General features: G+C 34.0%; 1 protein-coding gene across 1 annotated transcript in view; it reads right to left on the reverse strand.

Annotated features, from left to right (window-relative positions):
* Positions 1–19997, reverse strand: part of c11.1 (maestro heat like repeat family protein c11.1) — a 211503-nt gene that overhangs the window by 91046 nt on the left and 100460 nt on the right. Inside the window, exons 10-13 of the mRNA XM_089097791.1 lie at positions 19123–19342; positions 15797–15985; positions 9568–9881; positions 1696–1971 (exon numbers count right to left, since the gene is read on the reverse strand). Coding sequence (XP_088953917.1) covers positions 1696–1971; positions 9568–9881; positions 15797–15985; positions 19123–19342 — 999 coding nt within the window. The remainder of the gene's footprint in view (positions 1–1695; positions 1972–9567; positions 9882–15796; positions 15986–19122; positions 19343–19997) is intronic.

Genomic DNA, 19997 nt, shown 5'->3' on the forward strand with positions numbered 1-19997 from the left:
CAGCTAAAAATTTTACTGTAATGTTAATGTTTATCTTCAGTATTAAGTACAAAAGAATATATTTGTAATAAAATTTGTTTTCAGTAAAGCGCCAATTACGCAGTAGGTTTTAGTGCTCGTTTGTAAAGATGGTATATATGCAATTCACCTAGCACGCAATATCTAAGATATTGCGATTCGCACGCAATATATGCAATTCGCACGCAATATCTAAGAATTTAATTTCAGTAAAACAGCTCCAAGACTTTAGAAATAAAAAATGCCGATAATAATGTACACATCAAAAGCAACCACTATTCGTGTCGATTTCAAACATCTAAAATACAACCGGTTTGAAGTTAACAATCTAAAAGCATTAGCATTAACAAAGTGTCTTATGCCATCCCTAAGGGACGGACCTGTCTGCGTCCAAGGTTAAAATAAAAAAAAAAAAATTAAAGTTTAAATAATTTTCGAAAATGCAGGAAAACATTGCCAAAGAAGAATTCGTAGAGTTACACTATGAAATTCAACTTCTCAAAGAACCCAAAATCAAAAGTTTGAATTCCCTCTTTATATAAGAAAAAAATTTCGCATTTTCTCCAAGAAGGATTTATTTTGTTTTTTCGTTTTGATGGCTTTTTTTGTCATTGGTTGTCACGTCAAGCTAGGGGTTGTAGAATATGAGTAGAGGGATAATCTGAACTAAATACCAAGTTTAATTTCCCATTTCAAGAAACAAAAGAAAAGTGTGTAACAAAGTACCAAATTCTTCAATTTCGCGCCCAAAAACTACAATTTTGCCAAGCTAGGTCCAAAAATGCTCTCGAGCGAAAATTCTGAGATACGAAAGGTGTTTAATCAATACTGAATGAAGAGTCATTTAATAGAACATACATGCAATAACCCAGGTGAAAAACCCATATATACATCCAATGATGCAGATTTCAATTATTAAAATGCCCAGATACAACATGACCAGAGCTCCAACTAAAATATGTCTGTAAAGGATAGACTAATTGCGTAATTTGGAGTCATTACTCCTGCAGCTACACGAATCAAGTCCCCTGTTGTGGCCCAATTTTTAACTTTTGAACATTCTGGGTAAAATGACGATATCAAAATTTTGATCTTTTACCATTTGGGGATACATGAGAAAGGGGGGGGGGGTGAGCATGCAGGAGGGGTCTGGCTCCGTTTCAATCGGTATGAGTTATAACCCATAGAAATAGAACCAGAAATTTCAAATTCTGATCGGATAAACCCCCTCCTAAGTTTCTACAACTATACATTATATACCAAGTGGCCGAGAAAAAAAAATTAATTTGGCAGGCACCCCCCTCCCCCCTCATTGCAGACCGATCTTTTATGGATCTCTAAAAAGCAGAATTACGAGACTTATTCTTAATTCCCAACAAACACACTTGAGATTGAACATTCTCTTCTGACAGGTGCATAATGACAAGATTTAGGTACGTCACTCCCCTTCCATCCCCCATGAAGTTGGATCGGGCGTCCACGTGCCCAGCATAGACCGGATGGGGTCTGGACAGCCCAAGGGTAGATTAGATACAATTTATATGTAAAAGCCTTGGAAAAACAAGATACTCTCTGAGAAACAAGGATCTCTCTCTCTCTCGCACACGCTCTCTTCTATTTCTTCCCTATAATAGATTTCAGCTTTTTACATCTAACTAAATTGCGAATAATACATACATTTGATCCTTCAAGAACGTGAGTTATCACAACCGCCATTGGATCAGCATGCATCATGAGTTGAACCAAAGGAGCTTTCATTGCAGCTTCGCCATAAGCCTTAAGAACCATGACTCGATTCATGTCAGAATCCATCTTTGATCTTGAATCTCGTCGAAAAGTAGCAAAAAATCCACCCGATCTTTGGGCGAGAGAAAGCTTTTCGAAGTTGTGAAGACGCGATAAAACTGCCTCTAGGTGGGAGCGAGCAACTAGACCGAGGGCCTCTGGGCAACTCTAAAACATAATAACATTGAATTAAATACACAGTGGACCATTTGTTTTGATAATATTTTTTTTTTAGATGTTCATTATCCTTAGAGAGGGAGGAGTCAACAATATAAACCTAAGGAGCACCAGTACTCCTTTCATGGGGACACGTGAGACAACTTTCAAATTTTTAGCCACAGCATCCACGAAAATGGCATGAAAAACACAGTATGTTTTACGCAGATTTTTTTCTTTTGAATACTACAGTCAAGAGTTACAAACCCTGGAAGTACAGGAAATATAAAAATGGATTACATAAGCACAGGCCTACTTAAATAGGACAGTTGCACTACACATTTGACAAGGAATCTTTAATAAGAAGTACTTATTGGCGTTAGGGAGAAAAAAAAATCATGATAGATAATAGATCCCTGTGTCCCCTTCCATTTGGAGGGGGGGCAATTTTTGACGTTATATAGATATATAGATATATACATATATATATATATATATATATATATATATATATATATATATATATATATATATATATATATATATATATATATATATATATATATATATACATATATATATATATATATATATATATATATATATATATATATATATATATATATATATATATATATATATATATATATATATATATATATATATATATATATATATATATATATATATATATATATATATATATATATATATATATATATATATATATATATATATATATATATATATATATATATATATATATATATATATATATATATATGTATATATGTATATATGTATATATCTATATGTATATATATATATATATATATATATATATATATATATATGTATATATATATATATATATATATATATATATATATATATATATATATATATATATATATATATATATATATATATATATATATATACATATATATATATATATATATATATATATATATATATATATATATATATATATATATATATATATATATATATATATATATATAACCGCTAACGTGAGCCTTTCCTTGATGTCATGACGTCACCACAGGTTCATTACAACCACCCTGGGAAGAATACGAATTCTTCCTTAAAGTCCTGACCTATTTAGAACGTTTCTGTGGCCAGTCATACTCGCTTTCTCGCTGTCGCTTGTAATTCTCGCTGCCACTTATCTTCTAACCACATATTTCTTTGGTCTCGCTGTGGCATATCTTTTAGCCGCATAATACTTCATTCTTCACTTTCATTTCTTATTCGTTCTACTCCATGTTGTCGCATGTACTGTAACCGCATATTTCTTTTATCTTCACTTTTGTTTTAACTTGTTTTAATTTTTGCTGCCAATTATCTTCGAACCGAAGATTTCTATGTTCTTCCCTTTTGTTTTTGAATCGTAGTAATTTTTGCTGACACAAGTATACTGACTGCATATTTCTTTGCTCTTCATTTTCATTTATCATTACTTTAGACTTTTTTTCAATACCCTTTACCTTAGCTGCTCGGATTGGTCAGATCCGGTCGGATCGGATTGGTATTGTTACGTTTTATGGTCTAGGTTCTTCATTTGTCATCTAGGCATTATAATTACTATCTTTATTTGCTCTACTTACTCTAGGCATTATAAGACTACTTAAAACGCCTTTTGTAAATAGACTAATTACACTTTGTATTTTATACTTAGCTATGTTCCTTTTGTAATGTCGTATGCGTCATAGATATGAAAACGATACATTTACTCTTGGGGGGGGGGGGAATAACATAGTTTATTCTCTTGAAATGTACTCATAAATATGACGTTAATCATATGAATTTTCTTGTTAATCATTTGTTTCTTGTTTAATTTTGCCGGCATAATAAGCACTGGAAAAGATAAAATCACTACTGAGGCAAATATGACGCATGTATGCTTTTTGAATGTATTCATAAATATGACATGAATCTTTTTTCAAAAAATAAGGCTCTTAAGGTGATGTGGTAGTTTATTGCTCGATTTTCAGGCTCTCTTGTCAGTGAATTTTTCTTAGGACAAAGCTTCAATTAGCGACCTCTCCAGGGGGCTTATTTATCAAGATCAATCAAGAATTTGGGGGGTTGACAGGTAAGAAAAGTTGACATTTGCTAATGAATGAGTTAAAGCACGTTTGTTTTTACGAAGGGATCACATCTTGATGGAAGAAAAACAAGTACAAGAGAAGGAATTTTGATTGAAATGGTAATTTTATTAAATGAGCGATATTTTATACGCAGGGATAATTTTTCGGGGGCAAGCGTCTAGGGAGGAAATCATCCGGGAGGGGCATTAGCCAGAAAAGTGTTAATTCACAAATAACTATGAAAAATCATTGGAAGTCGAATTCAAAGTGTTTTCTTCGGCTCGGGGAGCGGGGAATTATTTGGACAATAAAAATACGTAAACAACTTGGAGATTTTCGTTAAAAATCAAATTCAAAGCCATGTGTTTTCTCTGGGTTTACCGTGACAATCGTTCTAACATTTTTGATTACGTTTGAAAAACAGAGTGGGGGATTAGCTGGGACACCAAAAATATATAAACATGTGAAATGGATGGTAAGTTTAAGGAAACAAAGGGCGTAGTTTGCTATGGAGCAGGGGGCAACTATCCCTCCCAGACCTTGGTTTGCCTCCCCCCAGACCCCGGTTTGCCTCCCCCCAGACCCAGGTTTGCCCCCCCCCCCATAACTGAAATTTAGTTTCTTCTAAAATATTATCAAAACTAAGATAACCCTGCATAATTCAAGCATCAACATGAACAGATTAGTTTTTAGTACATATTTAGGTGGCACGTCACTGAGCTTCCATCAGCGCGCTGACGCCGCCACTGATTCTATCGGCGGCGGCGCCACTAATACGCCACCGTTTGTTTTTTTTTTTGCTCACTTTTTTTCTTATCGATATTGACCTCCGGGCTTCAACCGTCATCCCGGCTAATTTATTTCTTAAAAATAAATACTGTCATCTTGGGCTCGCCATGTATATCGGTTCGTAGGAAGAAGAAAAAGAAATTTTTCTTGAAACAAAAATTCTACCTTCCACTTTGAAATTCTGTCCATTTTTCTTTCTGATTTTTCGGATGAAAAGAGGTAGATAAAAGAGCATTAGGCAATTCAGGATGTGATCTGGAAAAGAGCTAGTATCGAAAAGAAACTATATCTATAGAAATGAATTACATTTTTTTTTTTTTTTTTTTTTTTTTTTTTTTTTTTTTTTTGCACAGTGAGCAGAGCACACTGAAGTTGAAGTACCCTTGAACTTTGACTTGAAACTTCATAACTCGACCACTTCTTTCAGAAAAGAATTTTGGAGGGTTATTCCGTGCTGATAAGAAAAGAGGGTAAAGGTGCAGTTTAGTTCCCACTGTAGCGTAGGGCGCATAGGCCCTATGGTAAAGGTGCATTTGGCTCTTAACATTTCCAAGTCTAAGTTTTGGGCTTTTTCTAGATTTTCTACAGCGTTTCCGAGTATTCGTATAATACATAAGTCAAGTGGCCTCTCCTTAGATCTGAAAGTGGCAATGTCCGATTCCTTCGAATCCTTCTTGATGAGAATCTGTCTTAAAAATTCCACATTAATGCTTTAAAGGTAAAAATTGCCAGGAATTGTGCCATTTGACGTAAACTGAAGCACACATTCCCTGGATCTATCTTACATCTTCTTTTTTTTACCAAGATTCTATCATATATTTCTTATTGTTCAACCATTTGCATGTCCACTTTCCAGTTAAATTTTCGGAGTACAGCGTCTCTTCATGAGAAGGCCAGACTAGTTGTAAAGTTTGCAAAACCATCTTCTGTTAAACCTCTCTTAAATCTCCGGTCCGTTTATGTTTTGCATGTGCTTCGTTTATTTTTGGACGGTTACATGGGACTCTTCCAACTGTATTTCAGCCTCCTATTTCTGTATGTGAATGCTCTTCCTATTACCTACAGGTTCGGTCTGATTTTAGCCCTCTAAGATTTTAGCCCTCTTTAGCCCTGTGTGTCTGATTTTAGCCCTGAGCATTATCTGTGTCTGATTTTAGCCCTCTTCAGACCGAACACCCTGCATTCGGTCTGATTTTAGCCCTCTGATTGCACCTTCAAGAGTATGGAATTCGTTTCCAGCTGTTGCTCGGGGCTGCTATTTCTTTAGCACATTTAACGTCTTGTAAAATCTGTGTCTGATTTTAGCCCTCTTCAGACCGAACACCCTGCGTTCGGTCTGATTTTAGCCCTCTGATTGCACCTTCAAGAGTATGGAATTCGTTTCCAGCTGTTGCTCGGGGCTGCTATTTCTTTAGCACATTTAACGTCTTGTGGTTGATTTTTTAAAAGCTATTTAACTTATAAAAGGTTAGAAATAATGTTTTTTTTATTTATCAAGTTATTTTTTTATTTCTATATTTTGGATGTTTTTTTTTTTCTCTTCATTAAGTATCTTTTTTCATTTCTTTATTTATATATATATATATATATATATATATATATATATATATATATATATATATATATATATATATATATATATATATATATATATATATATATATATATATATATATATATATATATATATATATATATATATATATATATATATATATATATATATATATATATATATATATATATATATATATATATATATATATATATATATATATATATATATATATATATATATATATAAGCGATTGACCAATTAATTGATTAGCATAGTCGAAATCAGCCATTCTCTTCATTTTGCCGAAAATCAAGCTGTGCCGCTTCAAAAAATACGTAAGGCTGGTCTTTGAACCCTGATGTCGTTGCTTCTTGCCTTGAAGCAAAATTTTGGTTTAATCTCTTTGAAGGGTTGCGACCGTCCTTCAACTGGTACTGTGAATCTTTTTCGTCTCCATACAAAGAGAAGCTTTTCTAGGGCTCTGAGTATTCATCGTAGAAACCTATTAAACGCTTATCCCGCAAGTGCTAAAAATGATAGAAATCTTCTCTTTAGAATTATCTCTTGCAGAAATGGGTTAGCTTAATCTGTCTCTGCGGCTGACATTCCTGATGAGGAATGGTATGCCTCCGAATGAATCCGAATTTGCTGCTCCTGATCGGAATCTTGAACATTTTTATGAAACTGAGTTAGATAATTTCCTTGCTACCAGTCCTAAGAGAGAGTTCGTTGTTAGTCATTAGGCATTTCAAACCTAAATCATCCCAGGGTATTGACGACATCAGTCCTTTGCATTTGAAGTTTGTGGAAGGGGCATTAGTCCAACACTTGGCACTTTTATGCAGATGATTTTTACACAGCCAATTGTACCCTCTTCTTTTTGCATTGGAGATCTTATCCCAATTCCCAAAAAAGGAAAACCAAACCCAGAATGTTCGTCGTTTCGACCTATTACGATTGTGACTTCCTTTTGCAAAGTCATCGTGCTTCTTTTTCGATCTGACCTTGAACAGACATGTCATACTTCACCTCACCAGTTCAGGTTCAAGCGGGGAATAGGCTGTGCTGATGCCCTTACAATTGTAGCCAATGTACTAATTGATACCGAATCCTCAAAAGAATGTCTAGTTCTCACTAGTCACGATATCAGACGCGCCTTTGATTCCTCATCCACCCAGTTATACTCTTTAACATATGAACTCTCGATTATGTAGTCGTCTGAAACTACCTCCGGACAAAAATATGCCCCAGTTCCACATGAGAAACTCATTCCTGTCTTGAAAGATGCACGCCAAGGAGCAGTTTCTTCTCCTAATCTTTTCAATAATTGTGTGTCGGATGCCGAAGACCAGTGCCCCACATATCTGATATTATCTTCATTGAATCTGTCTCTAGTTTGTTACGCAGATGATGTTTTAAATCTCAGCCGTACCCTCTGAGCATCTTCAACTTGGCCTTCGTTTTCGATGCTGATAAGTCAGAAATAGTGCTTTTTGATTGGAAAGGTGAGCCACCGCCCTCTCAAGCACTTGGCGATGCCACTGTTAGAGCTGTTGACCACCTCGTTTATTTAGGTCTTCCCATTTGTTCGTTGCTACGCCGCACCCAATCCATTCTCCTAGACCATCTCGTACGACGTATATATTTTTCTTATTCATCCATATTTGCAGCAAAGTTTCAATTCAACCGCTTTTTATTAGCAAGCCTTTTCAATGCTGTAGCCCTCCCTCGCATTTTGTATAATGCTCCATTCTGGAAGTTCTTTACTATAACTGATTTTCTGAAAGTACGATCTATTTTCTTTCGGTTGGCCAAGTATTTGCTTCGGCTACCGCTTTGGCATCGGAATTCTCTATTGGTTGGAAAGTATGGACTTGCTGACCCTGAACTTGCAATCTCTAAGTATAATAAGCATAAATGAAGGCGTAGTTCTTCACATTCACAGAATGATTGGTACCCCGTTTTAGTTCAATATCATTTAAGTTTTTTGTGTTTTTTGCGAAAATCTTTTTTTTTTTTTTTTTTTTATATATTTATGAATACGTTTATGTTATATGTGTGAAATTGGTTTTGCTTCGTTTTATTTTGTTCTTATTCTTAGTTTGTCCTTGATTTATTTACAATTTGCGTTCTTATTTGATTTTTATTGGTTTTGTCGATATTTATCTTTTACTATTGTTTCTTTTTTATTTTATTTTTTCATATTTTGCTCCGTCCTTTTCAAGTTTTTGTAGACAGATTTCAATTAATAAATAAATCATAATTTTTTTTTTTTTTTTAATGGTTTAAAAAGTTTGGTGGCTGATTTACTATAGTAAAATTGTTAACCAGTAATTTGTTACATGGGGATATATTTTTTCTTTATTTGTCTTTTTTTCAAATCTGGGTAGTCCTAGATCGCCAGATTTCAGCGTCATATTTGAATGAACTCCCTTCCCTTCTGTCACTTTTTATTCGTCTGCTAAGATATTTATTTCACAAATGTCTATAACAAGCCCCGAAGGTTCGAATTCGCATTTTGGAGTCATAAAACACAAAAAAAAATCATAAAAAAAAGCAAAAAACTAAAAAACTGGCAAACCATTGCCAAAAACAACAATATCAGAATGGAAATGTTGTGTTTTATGTGAGTCTGCTCTCTGTCTGTTCTCTTATCCGTGTCTGTTATTGTGTCTGCTCTCTATTTTTAGGAGTAGGTGTTTCTTTTGGCATTTTATGTGGTTAAATGTTTAATAATTTAGGCTTTGAATGTCTTGTTTCATGATCTCCCTCTTTTGCAGGCCATGGAGCCTTTGTGGGGGCTTGTGATTGTGTTATTGAATTGTTGTTGTTTTTTTCCCTTTTTTTTGTTGACAGATACCTTATCTTATCCATTGAAATAAAAAAAAGTAAAAAAATAAAGCTTAAGTGGCCTCACTTAATTTAGTGGCCTAATAACTTCCTAATTTTGCTATTGTTTGGCGAAAGATATTCCCGTCCGAAAATTGCTACGTTATTCTGCTGACAGTTCTTTGGAATTATTCAACTGACTATATTTTGCCAAGGAAAGATACAGCAAAAGGAAAAAAATCATAGATTGGTAAAAGATAAATATGATAAAAAAGGCAAAAATTGGAATAGAAGGTTAGACAAATTAGGGGATATTACCTGTCTCTCTATTTCAAATACCGGACGTGCAGCATGAAGAATTAAATCCACCATACTTTCTGCTAATTCACTGGAATCCGTCTTCTCGGTAATTATTCCTAGCAAAAGGTATAAAAATGCCCTTTCATCGGGAAAATCCACATAGAAATCGAGTTGGGACTCCAAGGCTGATCCAAATTTTGTGGCAAAACTCTGTTCATCTTTAGCGTTACTACTACCTGCGTCCTGGTCAAGGAAGTCAACTGTTCCTTCAAATAGATTAAGAACTTCACTGCGCCAGGCCTTTCTTTCAACTGGGTCTGCAGTACGTAGGTCTGCAAAACAAAAGCATAAATTTTTGTTCACGCCCATTTTACCCCTGAGGAACTCTAAAGGTTTCTACTCTTCATAGCAGAAATGAATTGTGGCTTTATTAACTTTGTAAAAGAAAAATGGTAAAGTATATTTTGTTTTTAGCAAAGCGCAAATGACGCTCCTGCCCAAAAAGGCCTAGAATGCGTTACCTCTGCTCTTGTGTGCAGTAATTTTGGCTTATTCTAATTTGATTTGATTATTCGTTGCAATTTCTGTTCATTTTGATCTCATTAAACTCATTGGTAGGTTAGTGATTTCTGTTAATTTTAAGTGAATTAATATATGACTTTATTTCAGTTCGTCATGATTTAATATAGCTCTTTACCTTTCTTAGAAAATCTCCTTTTTTGGAAGAAGATTTTTTAATTAATAGTAAGGAAAAGGAAAAGGAAAGGGTTGCTACTGTTCATAAAGAAACCCTAAAATATATTTAGAAAAATACCTCAAACAAATTAAAATAATTACTTATCGGACTCAAAAGTTACTCAATTACTATTATAATTACTCAAAAATTCGTTAGTTCGGTAATGCACTCCATCCTCCCCCCTAAAGGAGAAATATATAACCCAGGGCAAAACACAAAGCTAGAAAACTATAATAATTATTTTGTTAATCAAAATGTTAAAAACAACAAAAAAAGTTTAAAATATACTTTTTATCAGCAAAATCCAAACCACGCTCCTGTATTTAGAAGCCCTAAAGTGCGTTAGCCTCAACCTACCCTCCAATGATACCTATAAAATATATTTATCCTTTGCTTTTCATGGCTAAAATCCCTCCTTCTTCTAACATATATTACGAAATATCTCTCCGTCAGTACCATTACCTCATTTTAAAAAGATGACAACAACTGAATGATACCGTACATCTTTTATTATTCTAATTATTATTATATATATTACAATTGTTTGTTTAGGTTATATAAACATAATAATATAATTCAAATCATAATATAATGATTCAAAATTAAAATTAACAAAAGTTACTACCAATGAATAAATTGGACCAAAACGAACAGGAACTGCAACGAATAATCAAGTCTAACTTAAAACAAGCCAAAATTACCGCAAACAAGATGGGGGCTACCGCCCTCTAGGCGTTTTAAGGGCAGGAGGGTCATTTGTGCTTTATTGAAAACAAGATATATTTTTACATTTGAATGGTTAACATTAACGTTCAAATTGAATTAATTATATATTTAATAACTTAGTCTTTTTTCATTGATTGTGTTCAGTAATGTTGGTCATTCTGGTGACTTTATCATTGTCATTATGGATATTTTGAGATAGAAACAATTTCTATTGTTTTTTTCAATATTTGTGAATAGCCTAGGGCTATACATCGTTCCATTAGGGGGATGGTGGATGGGGCACATTGTCAAACTAAAAAATTTTGAATTGCGAAAAGTAAAAATGTCATTTTTTTTTTTATGGGCCAATTAAATTTCCATTTTTCGTATTTTCACGAATCTGAGCTAGTTCCTAGGGAGAGGTTTAAAAAGTAAAAGAAAATTTCATTTTTAGGTCCAATTTTCTGAAATTTTTCTGTGGCGTGGGGCGAGGCTCCTTGAATAAATCTTGGGAGAACCCCTCTCTTCCTTTTAGAGGATTAAGTCGCAATGTAGTTAGTACTAATGAATTGGGTTTTATTTGAACCCTTTCCAATTTTCAAAAGTACTTACTTTTCTAAAAAATTAAATAAATTATTCAAGCGAACTGTCTACAATTGAAAAATAATTTTTTTTTTTAAATAAAGGTTAGCTTCAGATGTGGATTATTCTTGTCCCAAATATAATTTAAGAGTAAATGATGTGGTAACATTCTAGCGGAGTGCATCCAGCTTTAACGTTTCATAAATAATTTTAGAGGGTGATACCCATGTATTCCCAGGGATCCTACAGACAGCTTTGAAAAGTGCAATCTTCCAAGTTTGTAAATTTATTAATGAAGTGGCAAAGCCAAAAAGAGAGATTTTTATCAAGAAAATAACCAGAAACCAAGTATAGCTATCACTGGGCCTGCTGATAGAACCCCTTCAGACATATTTTCCGAAAGTTGGGGGTAAGCCTGAGAAATTTACGAGAAAATCAGGAAGTTCGACATTGCAACATTTAATGCCAGGCAATTAGCATCTACGGGCGTCCAAAAATCTAGCTGCGGGAATCAGACCAGAATCAAGAGCCGAATGTAGAAAATTTAAGAGTAGCACGGTCCCACTCAGTTGATTGCTTTGGTAGGAATTTTTTTTCTGAGTTTTTTCCCTTTCCTCAAAAAAAATTCTGCGTACCTGCCTGAATGCCCATTATTTTTTTTTTTTTTTTATTATTATTTTTTTGTATAGTTCAGTTGTCTTATTACTACTGCTTGCGAAATGGTTTTTCTCTATATTACTTTTAAGGTCTTTTATGTCGCCCTACATCTTTTTATCTATATTTTTTATTCTTCTTCTTGCACTGAGGTTTCAGCGTCTCGGCCAAAATCTGTGCATTTTTCTCTTTTTTACTGGCTGGGATTTACCTCATTTTATGGTTTACCAAAATTTTGGTAGTAGGCTAAAGGCCTGAATTGACGTTGCGTTTTTCAAGCTACAAATAACCATGTTTATTCACTATGGACGAATTTTATGCCGGGTTTTGAAACATGAGCTCTTTCTAGGTTAACTCTACTTTTGAGCGTTATTTTTTAGGCTTACTTTTAAGCTTGAGATAAATTGTCAGTATGTTTTGCACATAAGACATAAGAGTTGCGGAATGTTTTACTAGCTCTCTTAAGCAGCTACTTGATATCTTGGCAAAGTAAATTATCTTAGTTGAGTATCCATATGTTCTACAAATCTAAAAATAATTTTCCAAGAATGTGATATCTTGTCTGTGAAAAAGCCAGCTGATGATTAGGTGTTTACCCTCTTGAAACGCTTGAAGATGACACTAGGTCTGTCTAGCCCAAATTCTTGCCGTGGGAAGTTGTACTGAATTTACCAACATTTTCACAAAGATAGTGTTCACCCCAAGGGCAAAGTTAGGGGGAAATTGGCATAGGGGGTATTATTTTTGCAACTTATGTGCTCAATGGCGAAAAAAACGTAAACTTTCTTAAATTTTAGTAGCCAGTTTCCTCCCCAGCCGAAAACAAACAAATAACAAAAATTTGAGTTAGTTTGGTCAAACTGAAATCTATATTTTTTTAACTTTATTAAACAAAACATTTACAACACACATAACAAAATGACACTTTTCTGGGCTGTCAAAGACTCAGATTCAAGGCCGCCCAAAGGAGCAGTCCAGTACCCATTGAAAACGAACATACCCTCATTCAAAATTTATTTCAATCCAAATTTCACTTATCAACCTAACAACTAATTGTAAAGTTGCCTAATTAACTTCAACATAAACCACCAAATACCAATCCTTCATCATAAAAACAAACAACTGGTAAAACAATAGGGAGTTCTTTTTACCTACAATCTAATTTTTTTATCCAATTACCTACAACATAAACCACGAAATACAAGTCCTCCATCATAAAAACAAACAATAGGTAAAGCAATAGGGAATTTTTTTACCTACAACCTAATTTTTTTACCAATTACCTACAACATAAACCACCAAATACCAATCCTTCATCATAAAAACAAACAACTGGTAAAACAATAGGGAGTTCTTTTTACCTACAACCTAATTTTTTTACCGATTACCTACAACATAAACCACGAAATACAAGTACTCCATCATAAAAACAAACAATAGGTAAAGCAATAGGGAATTTTTTTACCTTCAACCTAATTTTTTTACCAATTACCTACAACATAAACCACGAAATACAAGTCCTCCATCATAAAAACAAACAATTGGTAAAACAATAAGGAATTTCGAAAACAGTGAAATTTTTTTAAAGCTTTAATGAATATTTCGCTCTATATTTAATAGACGTCGTCAGCAAAACACTTGGGCATATAAAATAAAACTTACAATAAAATGCAATCTTGAAAATTAAAAATTAAAACAGTCCCAGAATCATTATTTCAACGCAGTTCAACCAGTCCTTTTATGATGGAAAGGCAGTGGGGTCTTCGTTGTTATTTACAATCCTTCATTCTCCTTCAAATCCCATACCCCACAAAAAACAATATTTATAGCTTTATATATACTTATAAATTGTCGTGTGGTTTAAAAACTATATTCATCATGAGATTTATTTTTTAAGCAATACTTTTAATTTCAGTTCAAATGAGTCGTATCCCGATCTTCTAGGACCATAGGTTGTATACGTCCACCCTGGGAAGAAGAAGAAGAAAAAAAACGCATTCGTGATCTTTCTCCTGGCAAAAAAATGCAAAATTCCACGTTTTTCCAATTGGGATCTTGAAACTTCTACAACAAGGTTGTCATATACGGTAAAACTGATGGTGTGATTTTCATTAAGATTGCTTGACTTTTAAAGGGTGTTTTCCGCCATCTTTGGAAATAAAGCATACTTTCCGAGGCTTGTAGCTTTTGATGGGTAACACTAAACTTAATGAGCCTTATTTATTTGTAATCAGACGGATAAGCCAATTGTTTTGGTATATCTATTCATATCAAAATTCCTGTTTTTTAGAGTTCGGTTACTATTGAGCCGCGTCGCTCCTTACTTACAGGTCGTTACCGCAAACTTTAAAAAGGCAGTGTGGTTTTTGTTGCTATTTACAATCGTTCATCCTCCTCCGATTCCCTCACCCCATAAAAAACCAATTTTATATCTTTGTATATATCTATATTTTTTGTCAAATTAAAAACTATACTCTTAATACAATTTATTCTTTAAGCAATACTTATATTTTTCAAGCAATATAAGCAATAATTATTCAAATCCTCATTTTTCGTAACTTCACTATCCATCTCATTCCACAAACTAAGGTTAAAGCAGGTCAAATAGGAATATGGCTTATTATGTCCGTAACTAACACTTACAAAATTATTTATTAGGTCAAGGTTCATAGTTTTTTTTTTTTTTTTTTTTTTTTTTTTTTTTTTTTTTTTTTTACTTTTATTATCATTTGTTGCTCCTTTGTTTATAGTTAATTATTAGTTAGTAGATGAGTTGTATGTACCCGCCCAGTCGCAAGTACTTTTTTGTATCTTTCTTGGGGCAGGTATTGGAATATTAGTTAAATGTATTTTCGATGTTAAATAAACCGAGCTGAACTGAACTGAATGGCACAAGAAGAAACCGCCAACTTTCCAAACTGCAGGAAAACAGTTTCTTCTGCAGCAGAAACAAATAGCAAAAAATTGCGAATTTTTTTAGTCCAAATGAAACCTACAGGGTATAAAAGGGGCTGTTTGCACAGGAAAAATAGCCCCTCTTGGTTTTTAACATAGTAGCATCAATTACCCCTATTACTCAAGAACATAAGTAAAAAAACAGCGTGAAAATAATTATATAAACATTTTTTGTACTGGTGCATTATGTGGACACTAAAGAAGTCAAGTTTGGTTAATGCTAATGAAATATAATAAAATAGGATGCATATATAATAGTTTATAAACAAATTTGGGCTAAATATTTGCACATTAGTGGGGGTGGAGGGTAGAGCATACCATATATTAAATACGTAACCTAACCAAACCTAAGTACTTTTCCCCATCCCTAAACCCCAAAAAACAACAGTTTAAATATCGTAAACGCAATGAAAACAATGCTTAGCATTCCATTTCTCTAAATCGGTCTCTTGCAAAAATAACAAGTTTGGCATGTTTCATCCCTCGTTAGTATATAGCAGTGTCCACATTATGCACCTGTACCGCATTTTCTTTTCAGAATAACACAAAAAAGTAGAAAAATGTCATTTAATTGAGTAAAATATAAATTCCAAAACCAACTATTCTTAAAATTACCTCTCAATAGCAGAATCAAAGATGGAATTTTTGAATCCCACTGAGCTTGTAGGTCCGGAGAAACATAAATAGCAAAATCTCTTAAAAATTCCAAAGCGGATGCAACATGGACACCATTGTGGGATGGCACAATACCAGACAAGATGAAGCAGCGAGTAGCTACCGAGATAGCCATGGATTGTGACATGCCTAAAAAAAGAGATTTGATTCGTAATAAAGCGACCACAGGCCACAAATATTGCTGCAATAGTCTCTTTTGACTACGCGCTACAAAAGACTGCCGTATTCAGGGCTGTTATAATAATAATGATAGCTTTTATTGCTGAAAGAGCCTTAGGGCCATGGCCCTAAGGCCCATACAAAATGAAAGATTCAATTCTAATTAATTCACACTCTGTAAATAAAAATATTATACGAATTATAAGACTCTATTTCTGTATTCCACTACTATATTTGGAGAAACAGGACTACTTTAGAATAAAAAGACTCGTATTGAAATAAAATTAATGTTGAAACCCCTCGGCACATTTATCAATAGCTAATTACAATACTCACCATTTATAGTTGCTAGATAGGCTACATTTACAGCCATCGAGGGGCTATAGTTGGAAACTCCGATTTGGATAAAAAGGCCTGGCATGGAAACCAAATCGGACCCCACATAAATTTGCGTATGGGAAAGTTGATTGATCCCCCTTCGCAAAATAGCCAAACACTGGCATGAAGTCGTATCATATAATAAAATAAATAAATAAATAAACACTAAATTTCCCATTTCACGTCCTTTTTTAATGGTAAAATTCTCTTTAAGAAAGAAAGAGCCAAACAATGTCATGAAGTCATATGATAAAAAATTAAAGAAAAAAAGGTTCCCATTTTACGTCCTTTTTTAATGGTAAAATCCTTTTTAAGAAAGAAAGAGCCAAACAATGTCATGAAGTCATATGATAAAAATTAAAGGAAAAAAAAATTTAAGTTCCCATTGTACGCCCTTTTTCAACGGTAAAATCCTTTTTAAGAAAGTAAGAGCCAAACAATGTCATGAAGTCATATGATAAAAAAATATAAAAAAAGTTCCCATTCTACGCCCTTTTTTAATGGTAAAATTCTTTTTAAGAAAGAAAGAGCCAAACATTGTCATGGTCATATGATATATATAAAAAAAAAAAAAACCACTGATGTTCCCAATGTACGCCTTTTTTAATGGTAAAATTCTTTTTAAGAACGAAAGAGCCAAACATTGCCATGAACCCATTATTCAACACCGAGCTGATGAAATAATATCTGGAAATAAATTCGAGTTAAATCATTCATTAAAAATAAAAGTGAACTATCCAAGATTGGCGCGTAACAGCGGTAAAAAAAAAATATATAGAAGGCTACATGAGAACCAAAGAATCAAAATATACATAAAAAGGGAACTTTTTTTGTTGGTGATACGGCTTCGTGACAAAGTTTGGCTCTTTCTATAAAGAATTTTATCATTAAAAAGGTCATAAAATGGAACTTTTTTGTGATATTGCTTTATGACAATGTTTGGCTCCCTCTTTCTTCAAAGGAACCTTTTTTTTATGATGACGATGATATTCCTTTATGATAACGTTTGCCTCTTTTTTTCTTAGAAAGAATTTTACTATTACAAAAGGGCGTAAAATGATAAGTTTTTTTGTATTATTACTATGTGGCTTCATGGCAATGTTTTGACTCTTCCTTTCTTAAAAAATACTTTACCATGAAAAAAGGACGTAAAATCGGAACATTTGTATATTTGTTTTTTTTATGATTTGACTTCATGAAATTATTTGGCTCTTTATTTCTTAAAGCGAAAGCAACAAGAACCATTAAACAACCATAGTCCATTTTTTGTGAATTTTTACTTGGGAAGGGAGATCAATGAACTTTTCCATACACATGTGTGACTTATTTATTCAATACTGAGCTAATAAGATATTTCTGGAAATAAATTTTGGTTGAAATAACCATTCATTTCAGCCCCCCCCCCTGCTCCCTCAATGGATGCCAGCACAAATCTCAAGGGGAACTTATGGATATTCTAGTGGAGACACCCACACTCTTCTCTTCAAATAGATACACATATGCAGATGTAACGTTAACATCTTCACAGCTGATTTTTAACCTTCTGTTTACTTTAACAACCGTCGAAGAGAATAAACTAAACTTGGGTGTTTATACAATTTCTAGAATTCAAATGAGGTATTTCAGATCTTTTAGGAACGGATATACCGACAAGGCTATAGCATGAGCTATATAAGCCATATGCAGGGTCGTATCTAGGATTTGTTTTAGGGGGAGGGGGGTATAAAAGCATTTTGTGAGGGGGAGGGGATGCAAAAAAAAATTAAAGAACGTATCAAAATTTATTTGTTTTTACGAGTCAGACAAACTTTTCGGGGGTGGGTTCAAACCCTCTCCCCCCTGGATATGGCCTTGGCTATATGGATTTGGGAACGGGTGATGTCTTTCTTTTTTTGGCAAGAAGAATATAGTGCACAAGATACTGAATCAGATGCACGTACAAAGTTATTACAGGTGAACCATCCATGATTCGCGTGCAACAAAGATAAGAAATATTTGGCATTGCTGTATCAATTGATGGCATCTTTAGAATTTCTTGACTTAAGGCTCCTGCCGAGGGTTCGGCGTAGAGAACGATGAGACCAGGCACCTCCGAGTTGACCTATCGCTTGCCAGGCTCACAGCTTCTTCCACTGGGATGTGGGCTTTGGCGAGAAATTCATCGGCTTTGTCTTTCCACCTAGTGGGGAGGGCGTCCTCTAGGTTACTTCCATCCGTGTATGGTGGGGTCGAAGTCGAATGCAACCCGTGATGGGGCGCCGCATCCCATCAGCGACACCAGGACTGGAATCCCTGTTCTCAGGATTTCAAGTCCAGTGCGCCGAACGGCTCAGCATCAATAATTCCCTTGCTCAAAATTATATTTCAAATTCAAATTGCTCAAATTATACCTAGCCAACGTTTAAGTGTCTATTTTTTATGAAGTTGTTTTACGAAAAAATATATATTAGGCGCCAGAGACTCAGTTAGACTTGATAAGGTTATATTGTTACCTTACTCAGCAGCGTTTCCCCTTCGTTTCTTCTAGCTACAATAACGTATATAGCAGACAGTCAACCCCACCTATCCTCTGTAGGAAAGGAAAGATACCTTCATTTGTTGTCGCTTCTTTTTTTATAAAGCAAAACAAAGTTTAAACTTCTTTTTTTTTAAATTTTTTGCATATTTTAAGGGGAGGGGGGTAGACCCTATTTCACCTTCCGATTGCCTTTAGATTAGACTTTAATTACCTTGCTCTGCAGCTTTTCCGCTTTGTCTTTTTCTTGCCGCAACAATGGCCAAAATTCGCACAACCAACGGAGCGATTCCTACAGCATCTTTCTTCAAAATGAGTGACATGAACTCTGTCCATAGATATGATTCCAAAGAATAGCAAGATGATGCCATAACCAAAAGTGCATTTTCGCTCGTCTGTCGTATTTCCTCGTTGGTGACGTTGGCAATCCGTATCTAAATAGCAGTAAGATATACCTTAATGTTGGTTATGAACTATTTAATTTGTTTATATTTTGTGATGAAAGTGGGCGTGGAATATTGCTAATAGAGCCATCTACAATAAATAGTAATGAATGCAGAAAACTTAAAACAGGAATCTACAGTGGAAACAAAAGAACCTAGAGAGTTTCAAATAACTTCTGTTGGTAACTTAGAAAATAGAATGCAAACATAAGTCTGCTAGTTGTAATTTTAGAAAGGGGTCAGTAATTCTAATTTTTGCTTTATGCATTTGTTAATCTCCAACCAAGGGCTTTTCCGATATATTTTTTCTTATTATCAAGATAAAATACTGTCACAACTATTGGGCAAAACCGATCTTTCGGGTAAATTTTATCTTTTCTCAAATAATTGTCTTGCTGAAAGAAAGCATACCACTCAATACACCTTTTAATACTCATAAGACTGCTGTCCTCACAAATATGTCCCTATCACCCAGCCCCTGGCGCTGGAAGTGAACCTAGGCTAAAAGGAAAATTTTCGGAACTTGTGTTTTTTTAATCAATTCTTTTGGATGAAACACAATTATTGACATCTTACGACTAGTTTCGAGCGGTCAAAAAGACCACTTTGGTGAGGTCAAGAAGAACCCATGTGGTGTTTTATGTAA

The sequence above is a fragment of the Artemia sp. Qi Xiang Cuo genome, chromosome 12 (assembly GCF_049724085.1).
Source record: "Artemia sp. Qi Xiang Cuo chromosome 12, ASM4972408v1, whole genome shotgun sequence".
NCBI classification, from domain to species: domain Eukaryota; kingdom Metazoa; phylum Arthropoda; class Branchiopoda; order Anostraca; family Artemiidae; genus Artemia; species Artemia sp. Qi Xiang Cuo.